Source organism: Thamnophis elegans, chromosome 5 (genome assembly GCF_009769535.1).
Source record: "Thamnophis elegans isolate rThaEle1 chromosome 5, rThaEle1.pri, whole genome shotgun sequence".
Taxonomy (NCBI): domain Eukaryota; kingdom Metazoa; phylum Chordata; class Lepidosauria; order Squamata; family Colubridae; genus Thamnophis; species Thamnophis elegans.
The window spans coordinates 39,303,866-39,327,453 of NC_045545.1; the positions used below are offsets into that span (position 1 = coordinate 39,303,866).

Below are 23,588 nucleotides of genomic sequence, written 5' to 3' on the forward strand. Positions count from 1 at the left end.
AATCTCGAGCTTTCCATACTGAGTTAAGACGGTATCTTTGCCTCTCAAATGTGAGTGCTAGGCCAAATGGTGCGTCCCATCTAAACTGTATCTGGTGATTTCTAAGCTCTTCAACTAAAAAAGCATAGTCTTTCCTGGATCTTAGCATTTGAGGTGGTATCTCTTTCAAAACAGTCAATTCCTGACCTCCAATTTGAAGCTTAGTTTTATAGGACTCTTGTAATATCATATTTCTAATCTCTCTTGTAGTAAAATATATCACAATGTCCCGTGGAAGCTGCTTCTGCTTTGCCAGCCAAGAATTAACACGATAAGCTTTATCAATTTGCCAATCAAAGTTACCCCCTGGTCTTCCCAACAGGCTATTAAACACTTCTGAAAGGATCTCTTTCAAGTTTTCCTGCTTGTCTTCACGCAAGCCCCTTACTCTTAATGCCAGTTCCATATTTCTATACTGTATCATAATAATTTCTTTTTCAGCATTTTCAACTTTTTGTTGCACCACCTCTGTTTTCGATACCAAATTAATATTAGCGTCGTTAAGATCATCTAGTCTATCTTCAATTCCGGAAACATGTTCTGTCAATAAACTTACAATCCCCAACATATCATCTCTGATTTTGGAAACCCGGATCTCAAGTTTATCAGACAGCTCCTTGTGCACCACGGATATCTCTTCTTTGAGCCCTTCTCTGAGTTCTTTGAATTTTGCTTCCACCTTAATTGTCTGAGTATTAAAAGCCTCAGTCAGTTTATCAGTCAGCTCCTTCAGGAAGAATTCTTTCGTTAGTGGGTCACCTATAGGGGGCGTAGGAGACAGAGACTGCAGCTTTGTGCCAGGTGTGGGCGATGTGCCAGAGCCTCTAGGAGCCGAGGAGGGCATCTTTAAATTAAGATTTGGCTTAGAGGCCATTCCAAATTTTATCTTCAATCAATTAATAAAACTCTGCTGGCCAGTTATGCAGCTGTGGAGCGAGGTGATAAATCACTCCTTTCCCTTGAAGTTTTAAACCTCCGTAGAGAGTTTTTTGAAGGTAGAAGTTCAAAGCATAAACATTGTTACGAAGCAGTTCAGTGAGCTCGTCGCCATTTTAAGTGTCTCTTTAATAGCTAAGTTATCGGAAGAAGGTCTTGTAAAAATGAAGCTAAGATTTAAACAAACAATTAGGAGCTCACGCATACCAGTCCTGCTCGCCTTGGAATCAATAAATCAAGTTTTGTTCTGAGGAAGAGAGAGCTTGCTTTGTGCTGCAAATTGCAGCTGGAATTCCCAGCACGGAGACAGTTCTGCCCTCAGCTGGCCCTCCTCCCCTCGCAGACACAAACTGTGAGGATCAGATGGCACTTTGCTCAACAGAAACAGCTCACCTTATCTCCTTGCCTGAAGAATAAGGTAAACAAACTGCCAGACGTCTGATAGATGATCATCCGACAGATAATGCAACCAGGAATTTGGGAGCAGCTATAATGAGCTGCTTCCATCAGCAGGCCCCTCCCCGGAAGCCCCCCATTGAATCTCTCAAGAAGCACAACGGCCCATGTCTATACCGCGTGAGGTCCGGATCACTATCCGGTGTAAAAGCATTGCCTTCCCACGTTAAGCGCTTGGATTAGGGATCCCCCCCTTCCGAGTGCAGTAGGAAGACATCTCCCGAGTGAATGGGTGAATGGGTGAACCAAACTTTGCACGGGGAAGCGCCTACGGCTTCTTGGCTCCCCGCCTTGCTTAATAGCCATGCACTCCTCGTGCCCTCGCTGCTGCTATGCGAGATACTCGGATAATCACCCTTTCTCAGTGCGCCCCCCACCTCTCGTGACCCTTCGTCTTCTCTTCGTCTTGCCTTCTTGCCTTTAAAGTGGCGGCAGGGCCCCGGCGGCAGGGCTTTAAAGTCCCGGTGCCACGTCTGCCATAGAGCGGGTCCTGGTCCCGCTCTATGGCAGATGCGGCGCTGGGATTTTAGTGGGGCTTTCGCGCTTGCCTCACCGGCCATGAAGCTCACCGCACGTCACTGGCTAAAACCATGTCATTCAACCCCCCCAAAAAATAGCTGTGTGGAGAAACGTGGAAGCAAAACAAATACATTTTAATATTAAGTTATTAAGTTCAATAAATAACTTGCAAGTATACATAAAAGGAGGAACTGAGTAAACCTGACAAGTATTGATTCATAACTGACATCCCTAATCTTAACTGGCAATATACGAATAAAAATTATATGGCAATAGTCAAATAATGACTGTTCCCATAGAGATAAAGGCATCATCTTAACCATATTTTGTTAAATAAGCCATAGTTGCCTGGATTCAGTGACCAGCATCAATGTACTATGCTAAATCCAAATTATGAGATCTTGTTTGGTATAGCAATTAAGATTAGACTAGAAACTGGGAGTCTATGAGTTCCAGACAGGTCTTGGGCACGGAGCTAGAGCCAGTCATTCACTCTTCTTCCTTGGAAGGTGGCAATGGCAAACTACTTCTGAGAATTTTTTTTTAAAGAAAACTGCAGGAACATGTCCAGGCAGTCTCAAGAATCAGATATGTTTGAACGGAAGAAATATTCCAAAATAAACAATCAGCATTTTCATTTATTATGGTATCTGTAACACAGCATCATGATCTAAACACTACCCTATTCATAGATACAAAAAGATATTGACCACACCTTCATATCTTGCCTCTTTTGACCTCTCCTCCTGGTCCTTTAAGGAAGTAGAGCTGGCTTGCCTATGCAAGAGGAAAGGAGAATAATATCCAGTTCTTCCTAATCAAGAATTGAAAGCATGCAGAATTTATTCAAGTTACCAAGTTTAGATTTTGTTAATATAAATCCTCCATGCCTATTCTCTGAATCACAACTTTATTGCTGGGCATCAACTGAATTCATCTGGATCTAGTGAGAGTTGGGTTTTTTTAAGTACTATTGCGTCTGTTGTCCTTGCAGTTTTCAGCCCTGCTCTTTTAATTAGTAACTTTTCCTTGTTTAATAATAAACCCAATGCACCCAATAAGCCTTATGTGGATTCTTAATACAAGTGAGATGGTTTTTCTGTTTTTATAAATAAAGTTTATTAGGGCTTTCAAGAGATTTAATGGGAATATTTTGTGAAAGTTTCTGCAATTCGCAAGTCAAATTCAAAAACCTCTCAGATCTTTTTAATATTGTATCTGAACTTAATTTAAAGTTCAATTACGTATTCAATCTGAACATAGTTGAAACTTAATTGACTTGTTTCTATAACAGCAAAACTATGTACCTCTCAAAAGCATCATCCGGTTGGGCGGGGCCTGAGGGGGTTGTTGTTTTTAACAGCTCCGGAATCTTGGCTGCGTTAAACTGTCTAAACAGCATCCATCATCTGTTTGGCAGTTTGATTACCTCTTCTTCGGTCTTAGAAGAAGAAGGTGAGAAAACTATGTTTGGGCAGCGCTCCAACTAACCCTCCCAGAGCATAAATCTGGGACGGGAGTGGGAGCCACACAACATTTTTACGGAGCTCAGAACATTTAAAGATCAAGAAGTGATTTATTACCAATCTAAATAGTAATTGCTGGATAATCAGCTTGCCTGGGTTTACTAATTGGGTAGAGAAGATTAAACCTGGAATGGCTTCTAAGTAGCAAAAGTCCCCCCCCCCCAAATGCATCAAAAAGTGCAGGAAGTTTGCCTGCTCCTAGCACTAAATTACAGTCACTACTCCCCCACACACTTCTGTAGGAGAGCCCCTGACCCCGAGAAATTTTGCAGAAAGAATTAGCCGAAGCCTTAAAAAATCATGCAGCTGCAATGGAAATTAAAATTAAGGAAGAGATATCTGCTGCTCATAAAGAGCTATCAGAAGAGCTTATGACCCAGAACCAGGAAATTAGAGACGATATTCTGGTGGCTTTTAACTGCCTATCTGGCTACATCTCGGGAAGACAGATTAGAAGATCTTAGTGATTCTAATATTAATCTGGTAACGAAAATGGATGTGGTTCAACAAAAGGTTGGCGATGCAGAAAATGAAATTATAATGTTCCAGTATAGACAGATGGAATTTGCTTTAAGGATAAGAGGCCTCCAAGAGAAAAATCAAGAAAATTTGAAGCAGATTTTCTCAGAAGCCTTTGATCAATTGATGGGAAGGCCAGGAGGGAATTTTGAATGGCAAATTGAAAAGATTTATCGTGTCAACTCCTGGCTTGCCAGACAAAAGCAACTACCAAGAGACATTGTGGTGTACTTTGCTACAAGAGACATGAGGAATACGATATTGCAAGAGTCTTACAAAACTAAGCTTCAAATTGGGGGTCAGGTGACTGTTTTGAAGGAAATACCACCTAAAATGTTGAGATCGAGAAAAGACTATGCCTTTTTAGTTGATGAGCTCAAAAATCGTCAGCTACAGTTCAGATGGGAGGTGCCAGCTGGACTTGCACTCACCTATCAGGGGCAAAGATACCGTCTTAACTCCGTATGGAAGGGTTGAGATTTTTACAATAATATATTGAAGGCTGGACATCCCCCCCTCCTGGATCCAGAGAAAGAGAACAAGAAGGACAGGATAGACAGCAAGCTATTGAAGGATCAACAAGGTTGGATCAACTTCCTCTCTCAGAGTTACAAGGAGCCAAGGAACAAAGACAAACCCGCGTGATCACCAGGTGAATGGAACAAGAATTAAAAAAGCAACAAGCCTCACAACAAACACATGCTTCACCATTCAAGAAGCCATAGGTCTTAGTTTAGAAGCAGTGGGTGGAGCCAGGCCGAAAATCAAACTTCAGGATTTCCAGATGGCTCTTAAAAAGCTTCAGGGAGCTAAAGATGACAACTAAGTTCCTAACCTGGAATGTTAATGGTTTAAATTCCCCACAGAAAAGGAAGAAAATAAATCATTATCTGAAACAATTCAAGAATGACATAATTTGCCTGCAATAGACTCATATTAGATTAACTGACCAGAAATACTTGATTAATGCAAGACTTGGACAACACTTTATAGCTTCTGCTCTGGAGAAGAAAAATGGTATAGTTATCTACTTAAGAAAGGACATGAAAGCTGAGTTAATTGAAGCAGACTCCCAAGGAAGATATATTTCAATATATCTGGCACTAGAAGGGAAAAGGATACTTCTATTGGGAATATATACTCCCAATCAACAAGATAAATTTTATAAAATGCTTCATGCTAAGTTAGTACATTGGGACTATAGATCCTGCATATTACTGGGCGACTGGAATGGCATTATGGATACCAAGAAAGATAAGCAGGCTTTTCGGCAAAATATCCAAATGCGAGCCAAACTACCTAAGTCCTTTTTCGACATGATAGATGATTTTGAATTGAGAGATATCTGGCGAGAAAGAAATGCAGAAGAATATGACTTCATATTTTTTCTGATAAGACACCAATCCTTTTCTGGGATTGATTTCATACTAACAACCAATGATTTGCTTTCTAGGGTAAAGAAGACGAAGATATGTTCCAGAGTCTTATCAGATCATAATCCAGTTTGGATGGAGTTGGGAAATGGGATAAAAGCAACAAGGACTTGGAGATTGAATGAAAATTTATTTAGATATGAGAAAAATATTAATGAATGTAAAAAGTTGTTAAGAGAATACTTTGTTTTTAATATGAATAAGAGTACATCTATGGAAATGGTCTGGGACACAAGTAAAGCGTATATGAGAGGAGTTCTGATAAATTTAAATAGACTACATAGACGTAAACAGGGGGAAAAGAGAATTGAACTTGAAGAAGAAATTAGGAAGAGAGAGCAGGAGTTAAATCTAAAACCAGGAGATTAAAAGATTAAAGAAGCAATAACCTTATTAAGAGAGCAATTTAATATGCTGATGTCAGACCAGGTAGCTACTAATTTGCTATATGCAAAACATAACACTTTATGTAATGCAAATAAATTGGTAGATGGTTAGCATATTTGATTAGGAAAAAACAGAAATCTCATAATATATCAAAATTACATTATAAAGGGAAGGAAGTGCATCAACAGGATGAGATCCAAAAGGCCTTTCATGAATTTTTTACAGGATTGTATATGAATGATAAAATACAAAGTTTAGATATAGATAGATACGTGGATAAAGAAAAAATACCTATAGTCAAAGACGAGCAGAGGGAGAGATTGAACCAACCAATAACTTTGGAGGAAATTTTCCAGGTAATCGAACAGCTAAAGGTAGGGAAAGCACCAGATACAGATGGCCTGGCATCAGCTTATTACAAAAATTTACAATTAGAAATGGTAGAACCTCTCAAGGAATTATTCAATAAGATCCAAACGGAAGGGAGGGTACCCCCATCTTGGAAGACAGCTTTCATATCCTTCATACCAAAAGAAGATCAAGATCTTACTCAACCAAAAAATTATAGACCTATATCATTACTCAATATAGATTATAAAAATTTTACTAAAATACTAGCGAATAGGTTAATGTTGGTTATTCAGCAATTGATTCATAATGATCAAACAGGTTTTATTCAAGGGAGACAAATGAGAAGTAATGTAAAACTAATTGTTAACACATTGGAATATTTGGGAAAGAATAACCAAATCCCTGCTGCGCTTATATTTTTAGATGCTGAGAAAGCCTTTGATCGAGTGAATTGGCAATTTTTACTGAAAATATTGCAAAAAATGCAAATAGGAGAGCACTTTTTACAATCAATTAAAGCAATATATCAGGAACAAACAGCTCAAATCATAGTTAATGAAAGTTTAACAGACTCATTTAAAATTGAGAAAGGTACAAGGCAGGGTTGTCCCTTATCCCCATTATTGTTTATCATAACTTTGGAACTATTGTTGAATAAAATACGGGGCTCAGATGATTTACAGGGAATCAAGATTAGGCAGCAAGAATATAGAGTACATGCTTTTGCGGATGACTTGGTTATAACATTAACCCAACCACAGGAATCTAGTAAGGTTTTAATGAATATGATTAATCAATATGGCCAAGTATCAGGATTTAAAATAAATTTAGGGAAAACAAAGATGCCAGTTACAAATATGAACACTAAACAAAGGGAAGAATTAGAAGGAATGACAGGATGTGAAATAGTTAAAAAGGTCAAATATCTAGGAGTTTACATCTCAACCTCAAATGGGAAGCTATATAAATATAATTATGAACCTCTATGACATAGCATTCAGACAGAGATGAAAAATTGGGCGAAATTACAATTATCTTTGCTGGGAAGAATAGCAGCTGTGAAAATGAATATTCTACCTAAATTTTTATTTCTTTTTCAAATGATACCAATACTTAAAAAAGATGTGAATTTGCTAGAATGGCAGAAGGGCATTAATAAATTTGTATGGGCAGGAAAGAAGCTGAGAATAAAACTAAAAATAATGCAGGATGTGCGTGAGAGAGGAGGCTTGAAATTACCCAATTTGAAACTTTATTATGAAGCAGTAGTTTTATTGGTAATTAGTGATTGGATTAATTTAACAGATGACAGAATACTTAATATCGAAGGGTATGATTTGGTATATGGATGGCATGCTTATTTGCTATATAACAAAAAGGTATATAAGAACTTTAAAAGTCATATTTTAAGGAATGCTCTACTGCGGGTCTGGAAAAAATATCAATACAAATTATGTGATAAGATACCCATGTGGGCAATTCCTAGACACGCAATAGAAAATATAAACATAGTACAAGAACAGGATGTAATTACATACAGACAGCTTCTTACCTTAGAAAAAGGTGTATTACAGTTAAAACCTTTGAATGTACTAAAAGAAGAAAAGGCAATTCAAGCATGGTTTCAGTATGGGCAGTTACAGGCCAGATGGAAAATAGATAAAAAAATCGGCTTTATGCAAGTCGAGGATAATTTACTCAAACAAATTAGAGATCAAAGTCCAATGCATATAAAGAGATTATATAATGTGTTAATAGAAATGGATTCAGAAACAGAACTAGTTAAAAGACTGTATGATAAAATGGGCTCAAAATTTTGAAGAACCAATAATGTTGGATACATGGGAAAAGATTTGGGTAAGAAATGTAAAATTTACACAAGCCCAACATTTGAGAGAAAACTTTTATAAGATGTTTTATAGATGGCATTTAGATCCTAAAAAACTGGCTTCTATGTATCTGAATTTACAACCTAAATGCTGGAGATGTGATTGTGCTGATGCTACTTACTTTCATATATGGTGGACTTGCAAAAAGGTTAAAGCATTTTGGATAAAAATATGGTGGATTATTCAAAATGTTCTTAAAAAAAGGATAAAGTTTACCCCTCAAGTTATTTTTGTTAGGTATAATTACTGATTGTACAGTTGTAGAGATTAACCTGATTTTGCATTTAATAACCGCAGCTAGACTGTTGGTGGCGCAATACTGGAAGAAGGAAGGTTTGCCTACTATTCAAGAATGGGCATTGAAAGTAACAAACTTAGCTGAGATGGCTAAAATATCTGCATCATCCAACCGAGAGAGATAAACTGGAGTGGAAAAGATGGATTGATTATACTCAAAATAAATACAGGACTAAGAAATTTCAGATACCGTATATACTCGAGTATAAGCCGAGTTTTTCAGCCCACTTTTTGGGCTGAAAAAAGCCGGCTCGGCTTATACTCGAGTCTACAACTGGATCCGGCAGTGCTGTTGCCTGTTGGAGGAGGAGGGGATTCCTTCCTGCGAGACCCCGTCCAGAAAAATGCGGGGAGCGGCATTTGTGGGAACTCCGGCCGCTGCCCACCCGTGGGGAGAGAGGGAAGAGCCCCAAGCGAGCCGCCTCGGTTTGGCAACCAAACCCATCCAGCCTTTTACCTCCCGTCCCCCCGCCCGCCCGCTCGCAGCCCCCTCCCCGGGCTGGCGCCAACTCCTCCCCGTGCCCGGCCTCCAGCCGAGGCAAGTCGGTGTCTCTTTAAGCTAGAGAGAGGAGGGGAGGGAAGGCAGGGACCAGCCGGCTGACAATGGGCCGGAGCGGCTGAGTTGGAGCAAATTCCGCGGCGGAGGCGGCGTCCCAGCTCCAGCGGCTCCGAGGCGAGCGGCTTGGCTCTTCCGCTGGGCACTCGGAGATGAAGGCGCGCTGGCGCTGAGTTGAGCGGCGAGCTTGCCGAGCGCGCGGCTCCGGGAAGCCCCCCTTCTCCTCCCTGCTGGAAGCCGAGCGAGCCCCGCCGCCCACGGACTCCCGCGGCCACCCCAGGGCTCCGGGAGGCAGGACCCGGAGGCAGCCCAGCCCTGCCGCCGCCCCGCGCCCTCCACCCGCTGCGCGAGAGGGGACCCCGCTTTCCCCTTGCCGGATGCATCCCTGGCGGAGCTGAGCCATGCGGCGGAGGCTCCCGCTCTGGTTCCGGAGCTTGCTGTGCCTCTGGCCAGTCCTGGTGGGACCCGCGGCAGGTAAGAGGCGCCGTCGAGCGCCTCGTACAATGATTTATGTATGAGGTTTAAGTGACTGAGACACACTCCTGGCTACGCAGCAATGTTATTTCTGACTTAGTATACTATGAAATCCCCCAAATCCTCCCCACTCCAGGGGAAGGATACTATGAAATCCCCCAAATCCTCCCCACTCCAGGGGTAGGATACTATGAAATCCCCCAAATCCTCCCCACTCCAGGGGTAGGATACTATGAAATCCCCCAAATCCTCCCCACTCCATGGGTAGGATACTATGAAATCCCCCAAATCCTCCCCACTCCAGGGGAAGGATACTATGAAATCCCCCAAATCCTCCCCACTCCAGGGGTAGGATACTATGAAATCCACATTCCCTCCCCACTACAGGGGTAGGATACTATGAAATCCCCCAAATCCTCCCCACTCCAGGGGAAGGATACTATGAAATCCACATTTCCTCCCCACTCCAGGGGAAGGATACTATGAAATCCCCCAAATCCTCCCCACTCCAGGGGTAGGATACTATGAAATCCCCCAAATCCTCCCCACTCCAGGGGAAGGATACTATGAAATCCCCCAAATCCTCCCCACTCCAGGGGAAGGATACTATGAAATCCCCCAAATCCTCCCCACTCCAGGGGAAGGATACTATGAAATCCCCCAAATCCTCCCCACTCCAGGGGAAGGATACTATGAAATCCCCCAAATCCTCCCCACTCCAGGGGAAGAATACTATGAAATCCCCCAAATCCTCCCCACTCCAGGGGTAGGATACTATGAAATCCCCCAAATCCTCCCCACTCCAGGGGAAGGATACTATGAAATCCCCCAAATCCTCCCCACTCCAGGGGAAGGATACTATGAAATCCACATTTCCTCCCCACTCCAGGGGAAGGATACTATGAAATCCCCCAAATCCTCCCCACTCCAGGGATAGGATACTATGAAAGCCACATTCCCTCCCCACTACAGGGGTAGGATACTGCAAAATCCCCAATTCCTCCCCACTCCAGGGGAAGGATACTATGAAAGCCACATTCCCTCCCCACTCCAGGGGAGGAAATAAATATTCAAAAACATTATTGGTATCTATTTTTATTTTTGAAATTTACCGGTAGCTGCTGCATTTCCCACCCTAGGCTTATACTCGAGTCAATAACTTTTCCAGCTTTTTGGGGTAAAATTAGGTGCCTCGGCTTATATTCGGGTCGGCTTATACTCGAGTATATACGGTAGTTTATGACTAAGAAACCAGGAATGATATAAATTGTTTAGAGTTAGTCTAGCAAGGAGGAGTTAAAGCTCAAGTGAAAGATGTTATTATTTTTTTTCTTTTTAAGCTTATTGCAGAATATTTTTGCTAAAGATTTATACCTTGTATTGGTTCTGGGAAGTCGGGGGGGGAGGTTAGGGGGGTTTGGGGGGAGGGTGGGCGGAGGGAAGTAAATATTTGTAAAAGTTGTTTTTTAAAATTTTCATTAAAAAAGCGTCATCAATGACTTCAAAACTGGAATAAAATAGGAAATAAAACCGTAGTACAAGTTATAAAATCAGTAATCAAAGTGAAAACTTGTCAAATATTGCTCTTTTACAGAATTATAACTGAGACAGAACAGAGTGATCTGCCAAAAGTTATTTAAGAAGTCCAAAAAGTACAAGGCTGTCAACTATTTAGTAAATGAATAATGATCATTTAGTGACAAAGACAAAATGAACCCATTTCACTGCAATCACTTTAATGGAAAATTATTAATGGTGTGCTTGCATAAGAAAGCTACCGTGTTTCCTGAAAATAAGACAGGGTCTTATTTTCTTTTTACCTACAAAATATGGCTTGGGCCTTACTATGGGGAAGTTTTATTGTTTTGGCGTTGCTGGGCAGCTGCTCTCTTGTGAGCAGACTCCCGAGCAGCCGGGCACAGCCTCATGAGAGAATGGCTGTGTTGTGCTGTTGCAGCAGCACAACACACAACAGCCATGAAGCACACTCACGAGCAGCCACCCAGCAAATCCCCTTTCCAGCCGGGCACAGCGCCATTCACTGATCTAGGGGTATTGCCAAGCCGCGTGAGCACCTGTTCGCCACCGCCCGGCTCCTGTGGCTTGGTGCCTTTAAAATGCCAGTGAATGGCGTTCTGCACGGCTGGAGAGGGGGGGGTTGCATGAGCGGCTGTTCATGGCACCTCCGCTGCCATCCCAGCATAGCTTTTTTGGCGGCTTCCAAACTGTGTCTTCCAGCAGTGGCCGCTCTGGGCGTACGCTCTATGGTTATACATTCTGCCGGCAGTTGGCCCACAACCATAGAGCATACGCCCAGAGTGGCCACTGCGGGAAGACTTGGTTTGGAAGCTAGCAAAAAAGCCATGCTGGGATGGCGGTGGCAGCTGCAGCGGAAGTGCCCTGGCTCTGCAGGGAGAGCTGGGCCAGGGCATTGTGAGGCTGGGAGGCGCGTGAGTGAGAGTGGAACAGCCGCTCGTGCAACCCCCTCTGCAGCCATGCAGGGCACCATTCACTGGCATTTTGAAGGTGCCAAGCCACGGTAGCCGGGCAGTGGCGAACAGGTGCTCACACGGCTTGGCAATACCCCTAGGTCAGTAAATGGTGCTGTGCCTGGCTGGAAAGGGGGGTTGCCAGGTGGCTGCTCCTGAGCATGGTCGCTTCATGGCTGTTTTGTTGCGCTGCTGCAACAGTGCAACACAATAGTTCACACCTGAGGCTGGGAGCCCGCTCGCAAAAGTGCAGCCACCTGGCAACCCTCTCTTCAGCTGGGCACAGCACTGCTCACCAACCTAGCAGTATCCCGAAGGCACCAAGCAACGCAATCACCTTTGCCTCCCCCAGTTCCCACGGCTTGGCACCTTCGGGATACCGCTAGCTTGGTGAGTGGCGCTCTGCCTGGCCGGAGGTGGGTGGTTGTCCAGTAGGCTTATTTGCGGGGGAGGACTTATATTTTTGCCCACCAGAAAAATGTGGCATGTTTTTGGAGAAACACGGTATATCGTACTGATTTGCTAAATCATAGCCTGCTGCATAAGCCATGAATAATGTACTAACTAAACCATAAACTATTATTCACAAACCTTTATAGTTGGGATGATACCTGAGAAACCTTCATTATGGCTTCACACAATAGATGACTTTTTAATCTTACATGTATACATTTTTACATTGGAACTAACTTTCATACATGAAATAAACATAGTTACTTTACCGAGAATAGGGGCAAGTATCAAGTATACAGAAGTGTTGACTTTTCTAATGTTATAATAGATCTTTTTTTTTTACAAATGAAGCAGAGGTGGGTTTCTGTTGGTTCGGCCTCGATCGGGTGAACTGGTAGTGGCAGCGGTGGGAGGCTCTACCCACCCACCTGGACACTTCTGCGCATGCACAGAAGTGTCATGCACGAGCGAACTGGTAATAAAAAATTGGAAACACATCACTGAAATGAAGTAATATTAAAATGAAGCAATTGATGCACTTAAATATATTATCTGATCATACATCATTTGTTTCCAAACTTCCTCTTGCTGTAGCTCATGCCTGCACTCATGTCAATGCAGAAGCTTTATGAACTGTTGCACATAGGCCTGCCAGCATGCCTCAGAGGCTCCACTTATTAGAGACCCTTGTACAGATTACCAGCTCTCAATTTCTCACCATGGTCGTATAGGAATAGTAGGTATCTGGGCAGAGGTGGGTTGCTCCTGGTTCGACCTGATTCAGCCAAACTGGTAATTGTGGCAGTGGGAGGCTGCGCTCACCTGCCCGGACGCTTCAGCAAATTTGCAGAAGCATTGAGCATGAGCAAGCACGAGCACGAGCAAACCAGTAGTAAACCGGCTAGCAACCCACCACTGTATCTGGCCTTCCAAAGTAATGTTTGTCTTGAATGCATAATATTTCGGAGTAGTTGAAGAAGATGAGAAATGATTGTGCAGGTTGTGTTTGCCTTTTTGGCCCAACCCTCCTCTTTTGACTCTTGACTCACAGGTTGCAAGCTCTGGCTTAGCAGCTTTGCTGAACCAGGGACTCAGTTGGAGAAAAAAGAAAGAATTGAACTAGCAGGCATGTTAGGGTGTATTAATTACGTTAGTTTTCTCAAGGTGTTTTTTTTTTTGTATAAACTTCATTAACCAAGGGGGGGAGGCTAGAATAAACAGAAATGGGGCTGTGCTGTCATGGCTGGAGTGCCATGATTTACGCATGTCCTTCTTTACAAGACAATCTTTTTCTTAAAGGATCTCTTAATCTATGCTGTTTCAAAAGCAGTGAAGCAGGAGGTAACACACTGTACTTCTGAGTGGTTTGGATTAGTGCAATGGATATTAGTATCCGCTAGAGTTACTAGTCTCTCCTGGCATTTAAAGAATGAAAGCAATAAAAAGATTTAAGATGTTCTGCCTACATTTTCTAGGCCTATTGTATCAGGTCAGGAAATATCTGTATGACCACAAGATGGAACAGCATATTGATTTCTCCCTATTTCCTGCTGCCATCTTGTGGTCATCAAGATGTTTGCAGATCACATTAAGTAGACCTACCTGGTAGCCTCCAAACAGCAGCATCTACAGCAGGGGTGGGTTTCTCGCCCCGTTCCAACCGGTTCGGTTGGAACGGGGCCGGCGGCGTCCTCGTGCATGCGCGCAGTGCACGCATGCGTACTAGCATCTGTGCGATGCTCCAGCTGCTCCTGGAGGATCGCGCAGGCGCTGTATGCGTTCTGCGCATGCGTGAAAGGGCAGAACTCGTCAAAACCGGGTAAGAAACGCGGGTGGGCGGGTGGACCCTTCAGCGTTCCCGGAAGTTACTTACTTCCAGGTTCGCCGACCAACTGGTTCGCGGGGACCGCCGCGAACCGCCTGAAACCCACCCCTGATCTACAGGCTCCCACTGCTTTCATCAGCCTAAGGAAAGCAGAGTCCATTTGGTGCATGTGGGAAACATCATGATTTTAAAAAAGCTGTGGCTTATATCACAATACCCCAACACCATTTTCTTCAGCCTGATTTTCCTTGTCCCTCCTGAAAATCCCACTGCCTTCAGATATCTGAGATGGGCATGATGGTCTAACTCAACTAGAGGATGCCAGTGGAGAACACTGTAAATATGATTTCTTAATCATAATCTTCACTTACAGCGAAATTGAGGTGAGTCATTAAAATATGGAAATTTTTCGGGTATTCTCATTTGGTACTTTGAATCATTACGGAACTTGAAGTAAAAGATATATAAATGCATGGTCATAATGCCTTGGCTATTTTAAACTTCTTATCAGGGAACTATTGAACAAAAACATTATCTTTAAACATTTTAAAAAGTTTATTTTGGCTTGTAAAATAGTATTTCCTTGTGAGAACACATACTGTTCCCATTAAATTGTGGTGAGTTCATTTTATCCTGGGTTCAAATGATAAAGTCTTCAAAAAGTCTCTCTCAGAACAGATTGTAACATATACCAAATATGTTTTATGAATTAATTGATCATGTATATCCTCTTGCACCTAAGCCATAATGTGACTATGGCTTAGAGCAGAATCTAGTAACCTTTTTTCACACAAACACACATACACAGACCTGCTGACCTGCCTCTTAAGGCCAGAACAAATATAATTATGATACAGGACATTATTAGAGTAGACAAATTGAAGGATCTTTGGATGTTGGAAGTACAATTTGGTATATGTTATAATCTGTTCTGAAAGAGACTTTTTGAAGATTTTATCATTAAACCCAGGATGAAATGAGTGTCAATGTCTAAAGCGTTTCCATGACTACTATCAACTTGAGAAGGGGGGAAAATGCCATGCATACTTTTGGCCAGAGTAAAAAGTCTCATATTTCTGTAACTGGGATGTGAATGCGCATGTCCAGGACACTGCCGTAACGTCCTGTTGGAGAATGTGATTGATGACTTCAGGCAGAGGGGAGGGGACACAGGGGTAAAGTTCAGACGCCATTAAGTGGGATTTAGTTGTAGAGATGTAGATAGTTACGTGAAAAGTTGTACCATCTGCGCCACAATGAAGAGATGACCAGGAAAACCTCCCGGACTACTGCAAACAGTAGCAGAGCCAACGAGGCCATGGGAGGAGATCGCAATGGACTTTATAGTAGAGTTGCCAAAAACTGGGGAAAACACAGTGATTTGGACTGTAATAGATCTGTTCTCCAAACAGGCACACTTCATACCCTGTAGTGGACTACCCTCGGCTCACAAGCTGGCTAAACTGTTCGTGAAGCATATCTACCAACTGCATGGAGTACCTCGAAGAATTATCTCAGACAGAGGGGTCCAGTTTATGGCTAAGTTCTGGAGGGAGTTCTTGTGGTCCATTGGATCATCTCAGGGTCTTAGTTCAGCTTTTCATCCGAGCACCAATGGGGCAGCAGAGAGACTGAACGCCATGGTGGAGCAGTAGCTGAGGTGCTATGTGAACTATCAGCAGTCCAATTGGGCAGACCTTTTAGATTTTTCTGAGTTGGCGTACAATAATGCTGTTCACAGTAGCACAGGACTCATGCCATTCAAAATAGTGAGCGGTATGACCTTTGTCCCAATGCCTGAGTATCCAAGGGATCCCCCCTCCTCAGTCAGCTTGGCTGATTTGATGTCGATGCTGAAAGCGACCTGGGAAAATGTCAAAAAGGCACTGGCTAAAGCGGCAAAAACCTATAAGAAACAAGCAGATAAACACCGGGCTCCACAACAGCCATTCTGGGTGGGAGAGAAGGTTTACCTCTCCACAAAATATTTGAGATTAAAACTGCCTAGCAAGAAACAGGGGCCAAAGTTTATGGGACCATTCCCCATAGTAAAGATCATCAACCCAGTCACAGTGCAATTGAAACTGCCTCGATTGTTGGGGAAGGTACACCCAACATTTCATAGTAGCCTCTTAAAACCCGTGATTGGATCACTCTGAGACCACTACCCTGGGAGCCCCCAGGCCCTATGGTCATAGGGGGCCAAACCCATTATGAAGTTCAACATGTCCTTGATTCAAGATGGCACAGGAGACAACTCCAATACTTAATCAAGTCAGAGGCATCTTGGGTGAAAAGTAAAGTTCAGACGCCATTAAGTGGGATTTCGTTTCAGCTCCACAGAAGTCCGTGCCAAAATGTTAGTCCTAATAAATGAATGGGGTTTTTTTGAACTTTGTCTAGAGGCTCGTAAATTAATTAGGTCAGCTCTTGGAAACTTCACAATGAGTTTATCACAATTTAATGAGAAGAGCAGATATTCTGAAAATCCAGTAACATCTGGATGCAGTAAGTTATTAGTTATCTTCAAAACTTTATTATTTTCTATCTTGCTTTCATACTTGTAATGATTCTTGATATGGTGTGCATGGTACCCTAGTTCCCCAAAAATAAGACCTCCCCAGATAATAAGCCCAATCAGGCTTTTGAGTGCATGTGTGAAAATAAGCCATCTTCCGAAAATAAGCCCTCCCCAAAAATATTGCATCACAGCAGCAGCCATGGGGTGACCACGCTCGCCTCCTCTTGCACCTCAAAAATAATAAGACTTCCCTGAAAATAAGACCAAGCACTTATTTCAGGGGTCAAAAGAAAATAAAACCCTATCTTATTTTCAGGGAAGCACACTAGGAAAATAAAAATACACCTCTGGTAATGAGGACTATTGTTCACAAAGGAATCTCAGCTCTTGGAAAGTGTTGCTTGCAAACCTGAATAAACTAGGCCATGCATGATCCATTGCCTGAACAACTTGTGAATCATCAATAGCCTTGTACTCTGCTTCATCTAGCCTTGAGAATTTCTGGTCTCCAAGGTTCATGGAGAAACAAAGCTTTTTTAAAAAAATGCAAGCATAAGTAGATATAGCCAACCAGGAAGTTGACTTGCCTTTGGATTATATTACCTTCTACACATAAATTGTATTTCACAATACCTGACGTGCTTGGTCCAATTGATTAATTTTAGTAACAGTTGATGTACTTCCTGTTGCAAAATCAAGCTGACGTCCTAAAAGTGGCTCTCTTAATGACCTCTAAACTTTTATGGTCTGCCTATAGCAGGCAAGTTCTTTTAATTAAAATAACAATTTCACTATCTCATATTTGGAGTCTGATCACATGCTAGCTGGCAATGTTGTTTAGGTGCAATTCCCCCTTTAACAGGAATTCCTCCTACTGTCTCTTGTGAACCCTATCTGGCCCCCAGCTGGTGTTATAGAAAGATAAACAATCCAATGCATCCTGATAGGAATATGTCTATTACAGCACATTTGACTGGCCACTTTTACTTGCTAATGTCTCATCCACAGAACATTCAAGCTCATTGTGTGTTTAAGCAGTTTATTGGCTGTGTTTATGGGAACTGCTAAACCACCTAGATTATATTGTATCTTAGTACAATGTGTGAATCATTACAATGGGTGAGCTGAATGAAACTGTTACAGTGAGCTCAACCTCATGTCTGTGGTAATGTGCTTTCTTCCTGTTCCTGGGATGGAGGGAAAACATGTTGAAAGAGATACCACTGCTCTTAGCTACAAGAGCAGTAGTTAAGTAACCGAGGTTATTTTCCAAAAACAACTAGTTCTCCAAAAAGCATTCCTCGAGGGGAAAATGATCTCCATACCAGCCAACTCCACTACCTTATTTTAAAGAAAACATTACTACCCAGTAAGGAGAATTTCTTTTCTGGGAATCGAAGGGTCAAGCAAGCATCTGGAATTTCACTGGGAAAAAATAACATATAGCTTACACTTCCCAAAATTCTAAACAACTGAGAAGCCTACAGAGAATATTATTTGCAAATTCAGGTGAGTCCTGGGGGATAAAAATGATTTCAGTATTGATGGAAACATCAACCTCCTGATAGAACAATGGCTGGTCTTCCATCAATCTACATTCCCCTACCAAACTATAATAAAGGGGGGAAAAAGAGGTTGTATTTACCCATAGCAAGACCAGCCATGGAGAGGCAGAATCGGAGATGCAGGGACAATGGGAAGAGCAATCCTAAAGCAGACCAATTGAAGCCCTACAGACAACCATCTTCTGAAGATTCTTCCTCCCTGTGATCTGGAATATGCTTCTGCTGTTTTCATGCTAGAGCATTTTATACTGGCTTTAGTCAGCCTTAGTAATTGGTCCATTATAGGGACTATGTTCTTGGCAAAAGCCAAATAGGTTAACTTTACGTTTCAATAATGCTGCTAAGCCCAATGATAGCAGCAAACGTTTCCTACAGTTAATATGATAATTCCATGGTTATCAGAATGAACGATGTTGAGACTCTAGAAAGAGTGCAGAGAAGAGCAACCAAGAAGGTCAGAGGACTGGAGGCTCAAACATACGATGAACAGTTGCAGGACCTGGGCATGACTAGTCTAGTGAAGAGAAGGACTAGGGAAGACATGATAGCAGTCTTCCAATATTTGAGGGGCTGCCACAGAGAGGAAGGGGTCAAGCTATTTTCCAAGGCACCTGAAGGCTAGACAAGGAATAATGGATGGAAACTGAAAATGACAATGAGAGCAATCAACTAATGGAACAGAGGTTGCCTTCAGAAATTGTGGGAGTTTCATCACTGGATGCTTTCAAGAAGATACTGGATGCCATCTATCAAAAATGGTGTAGGATCTGCTTTGACTAGATGACCTACCAGTTCCCTTTCAACTCTGTTAATCTCTAATCTAATCTAATCTGAGGAGCTGCTCTAAATTTGTAAAAGTAGAACTAAAACTGGCAGTTGTATATTCCTTTTCATAAGCTGTCCCTAGCTGAACCTTTCCCCATCAGCATTCAAGATACTCAAAGAGTGTTTGCTCATAAAACTAAGCATGAATGCTTGCTCAGAGGCAGACTGGATGAACCACTAGGTCTTTTACTGCTGTCAGTTTTCTGTGTTTTTATGTTTCTATGATAAGGGGACTTCTATGCTCCACTCACTTTTAGAAATTCTAGGAAATGTACTCCAGAAATTTTATAGTACTTCTGTGTTCTTCTGTTTTTAATGATTACTCAGTAGTTGCGAATGTGGTAGAAATAATACCTGTGAAGCTTGATTGAAGAAGGATCATATCTAAGGAATTAGAGCCTGACAATATGAGGATTTACCACACAGTATTTCCAAATGTTAGGCAATACATTTTACTTTTAAAAGCTAAACCACACGCTCTATAGATATTACAATTCTGATTCCAGAAAATTATATTATATAACTTCCTTATTTCACTGTTAAGTGTTGTATTCAGTTTGGAGACACCTCATTGGTTAGATAGTTGGATGTATTTTTATTAAAAAACATATAAAAAAGCTTACCAAGCAGGATTTTCAGGATGACATGACTTAAATAAGGCTGTTGTTCACCTATAATGCCAATCTCGATTCATATTTGTTGAGAAAACACTCTGTCTTTGTATTCTAAGTGAAACTGAATTTATTATTTAAACAATTTATATAACAGCCCAAGTCCTGAAGATAACTCTAAGCGTTGTTTCCTTATACCATGGCAAAATAGGGCATGTTTTCTGTTCTTTTTTTTCCAAATAATTATTTTTTGTTACACATTTTAAAATCCTTTTACAAACAAAGTGTTGTTCGGGTTTCCCCCTTTTATATTCTCTCATATACATAATTTGTTTTACATCACATTACCATTTCCAATTTCAGCATTATTATTTTCTTCCCGTATTTCCATTTTAAACTTAATTTTTTCTTAACACTTAACAATATCATTTTTCGCCCTTTCAGAAAATATACCACATTTATTATTTCATTTTCCATTTGTTATTCTAATTTCTACAGGTAGCATATATCCTCAAATTCAATTTTAATATAACAAACATTTTACTTAATTTGTTATCCACAATTAACAATATCATCTTATTTAACTATATATCATAAGCAGTATTAACATATTTCATTTTCCTACTGATACATCCCTTCTTTCCCTTCCTCCTTACCTAACCATTTTCTGTTAACTCATCCCTTACTCTCTTTGATATTCTATTTTTCATCAGTTTTCTTATCCTTCTATCCCTTACTCTTAAATTCCTTTTCCCCCCCTTTCCCCTTTTATATGTATTATATCTTTTCTTCTGATTTTTTTCTATCATTCTTCTATGAATTATTTGAGTAATCCTCCCTAGGATTCTCTTTTTTGCTTCCCATTATTTCTCTCTATGTTTTTGAATTGTTCCTTTTTTGGATACCATTTCCTTTTTTCCTCTCTGCTCTTTCTATGTCTGTATAAATCTCAATGAAGTTGTCTAATTGGTTTTTATTGTTTGCTTTTTTTCCTACAATATTAGCTTTTTGCCTTTCATTTGTGTTCCTCTTTGTCAGTTCCTCTTCTATTTCCTGTTCTATGTATTTCAACGGTTTTTCTGGTTCTTTAATACCTTTTAATGTTGTGTGGGCATCTTTTAACATTTCAAGTAGTTCTTCATACATCCCATACTCCATATTCAAATTTAGCAATTTTTAAATATTTTTATAGTTTACCACACTTAACTAAGTCTCTCTTCTTGTTTCCAATTTTTTTCCAGCTTTAATAACCAATCCCAGAATAAGACATTGTTGAAAGAAATGTCCTTCTGGGTTCGACTCCAAGTGGGGAAAAAGACACTGGAGACATGGAGGCTGCTTGGAAAGATGGTTTTAATGGTGTACAGGACCACATGGCTTGAGTCCTGGACAGAAAAGGTGACCACATGTTTCAATGTTGGTGGAGAAAAATAGAAGGGAGGACTGAGATGCTGAGTCCCTGGTTTTATGCCCTCTCTGGCCTTTGATCTTGAGCTTGTATTCTGATTGGTTGTCAGATTCCCATGGGGTCATGCAGCGGCCTCTAGGCTGCATTTTAAATCCAGGTTTGTAAAAATTTCTACTATAAGATGATGTCTGTTGGTATTTAACTCCAGATAAATTGTCAAGAATGTATAAAGGTACTTCAAATGAATGTTGGAAATGTAAATGTAAAGAAGGGACTTATCATTTATGGTGGATGTGTGATAAAACAAAGAAATATTGGAGTAGGATTCATATCTTAATACAGAAAATTCTTAAAGTGAATATAGAAAGAAAACTAGAGATTTTTGTTTTGGGTTAAATGGAACAAGACTTGGGGGAAAACATTTAGAACTCTAATGTTCTGATATATGTTGATGGCAGCAAGACTACTCCACACACAGAAATGGAAGGTCACCTCGATCCCCACAATGGATGAATGCCTGCAAAAACTGATGGAGTTAGCAGAGATGGCTAAATTGACTGTTTTGATTAAAGAAAAAAAAACCAAATACCTTTATTTCTACTTGGAAACCATTTCTGGACTTTGTGTTTGAGGTGGAAAAAAATGAAACTTTGATTTGGGGTTTTATCGATTAGATAGATTTGTTGTTATAGAAATGGCAAGTCTATATTATTTAAAAAAAGTAAAAAGTTGAAGGTAGATGTTAATGAGTTATTTTACTGCATCAAATGAGTCGGAAGTCAATGCCTTCCCCCCCCCTCCTTACTTTCCCCCACTATCCACTTCCCTTTTTCCTTCCCTAATTTCCCTAATACCTACTTTTGTATTCTCTTTGTATGTCACATTATAAATTAATAAAAACTATATTAAATGAAAGCTGACAACAGTCAGAGCATAGAAAAATTCAAAGAAGAAATGCAAGATTGGAAGATGTGGAGAGACCTAGTGCCATAAAATCATCAAGAGTCAGGCACAGCTGAATGGATAACATCATTACCACCATCCTCTCTTTGTAAAAGAGGCTGCTTTCTCCTCAGTATTCATATTAAATCAAGAGACTGAAACAGTAACAAACTCTAATAAATGAATACTTTAAAAAAAAATCCACAACCAAATGCCATCCTAACTTGAAGTATTAAATTCTCAGCAGATGCTAGATCCTAACTGGCTCTGAAAACTAAGAATAGAATAGAATAGAATAACAGAGTTGGAAGGTACCTTGGAGGTCTTCTAGTCCAACCCCCTGCTTAGGCAGGAAACTCTACACCAGTTCAGACAAATGGTTAGCCAACATCTTCTTAAAAACTTCCAGTGTTGGAGCATTCACAACTTCTGGAGGCAAATTGTTCTGTCAGGAAATTTCTTCTTAGTTCTAGGTTGCTTCTCTCCTTGATTAGTTTCCACCAATTGTTTCTTGTCCTGCCCTCAGATGCTTTGGAGCAAAGCTTGACTCCCCCTTCTTTGTGACAGTCCCTGAGATATTGGAACACTGCTATCATGTCTCCCCTACTCCTTCTTTTCATTAAACTAGACATACCCAGTTCCTGCTGCCGTTCTTCATATGTTTTGGCCTCCAGTTCCCTAATCATCTTTGTTGCTCTTCTCTGCACTCTTTCTAGAGTCTCAACATCTTTTTTGTAAAATTAATATCAGACCTGCTTACTACTTGGATGGGGGAAACTTTAGAGAATACCAGAGTGGTAGACAAGACTGGGAAGTTAAAATACAATCTTGGAGGAAGACAATGATAAACATAATGTTGTCAAGCAAGCTACAGAATGTGGATGTTTCTATGGAAATGTTTCTTAGCCTTGGCAGCTTGAAGTTGTATGGTCTTCAATTTCCAGAATTCCCTAGCTGGGATTAATGGAATCAGCAGGAATTGAACTTCAGGGCAAAGAAACATTTGCCATCTTTCCTTTAACCTACAACACCCTGTATGAAAGTATGTTATATATTCAACTATTGAATTATTTTTTTTTACAAAAAAATTAAATTACATCCTCTAGGTCAGCAGAACTGCCCATTCTTATCTAGTTGCTACTCTCCTGTATCGTATTACATTACAGGAACAGTTTTGTCTTCCTCGTAGAAGTATGATGCTGCCTTATTGACGTTTCGCTCTTGTACAAACTTTAGCTACAATACTACATGCTAGGGACAACAGTTATAATTACCTTTGCCTAGTTTTGTAAACATTACCAGTTCTTTGGGGGGGGGGGAGTTGTTCCGTGCCATGGAAATTCTGTTAATATATATATAACATTATTATTCTCACTGCCAATCAACGCTTCTAAAGCGCTTAGTCATCGCAAATGAAAGCGGGGAAATAATATTTGATTGCTTCCCCCTCCCTCCCTCTTTCTTTCTTAGTAAATGCTTGGATTAACTCTATACCACATTACTTCCAAGCATTAACTCAAATGGTAACCCGGTGAAGATTTATTTAAAACACTAGTTATTTTTTCTC

At 40.9% G+C, this 23,588-nt stretch overlaps 1 protein-coding gene across 2 annotated transcripts in view; it reads left to right on the forward strand.

Moving 5' to 3' along the window:
• The window catches only part of POMGNT1 (protein O-linked mannose N-acetylglucosaminyltransferase 1 (beta 1,2-)), an 81,046-nt gene extending 60,034 nt beyond the window's left edge, over positions 1 to 21,012 (forward strand). For both annotated transcript variants that reach the window (XR_004255446.1, XM_032217782.1), the window contains one exon: positions 20,913 to 21,012. Coding sequence is in view for 1 of the 2 variants with exons in the window: in XM_032217782.1 (XP_032073673.1) it covers positions 20,913 to 20,918 (6 nt within the window). In the remaining variant the exon portion in view is untranslated. The remainder of the gene's footprint in view (positions 1 to 20,912) is intronic.
• The last annotated feature ends 2,576 nt before the right edge of the window (positions 21,013 to 23,588 follow it).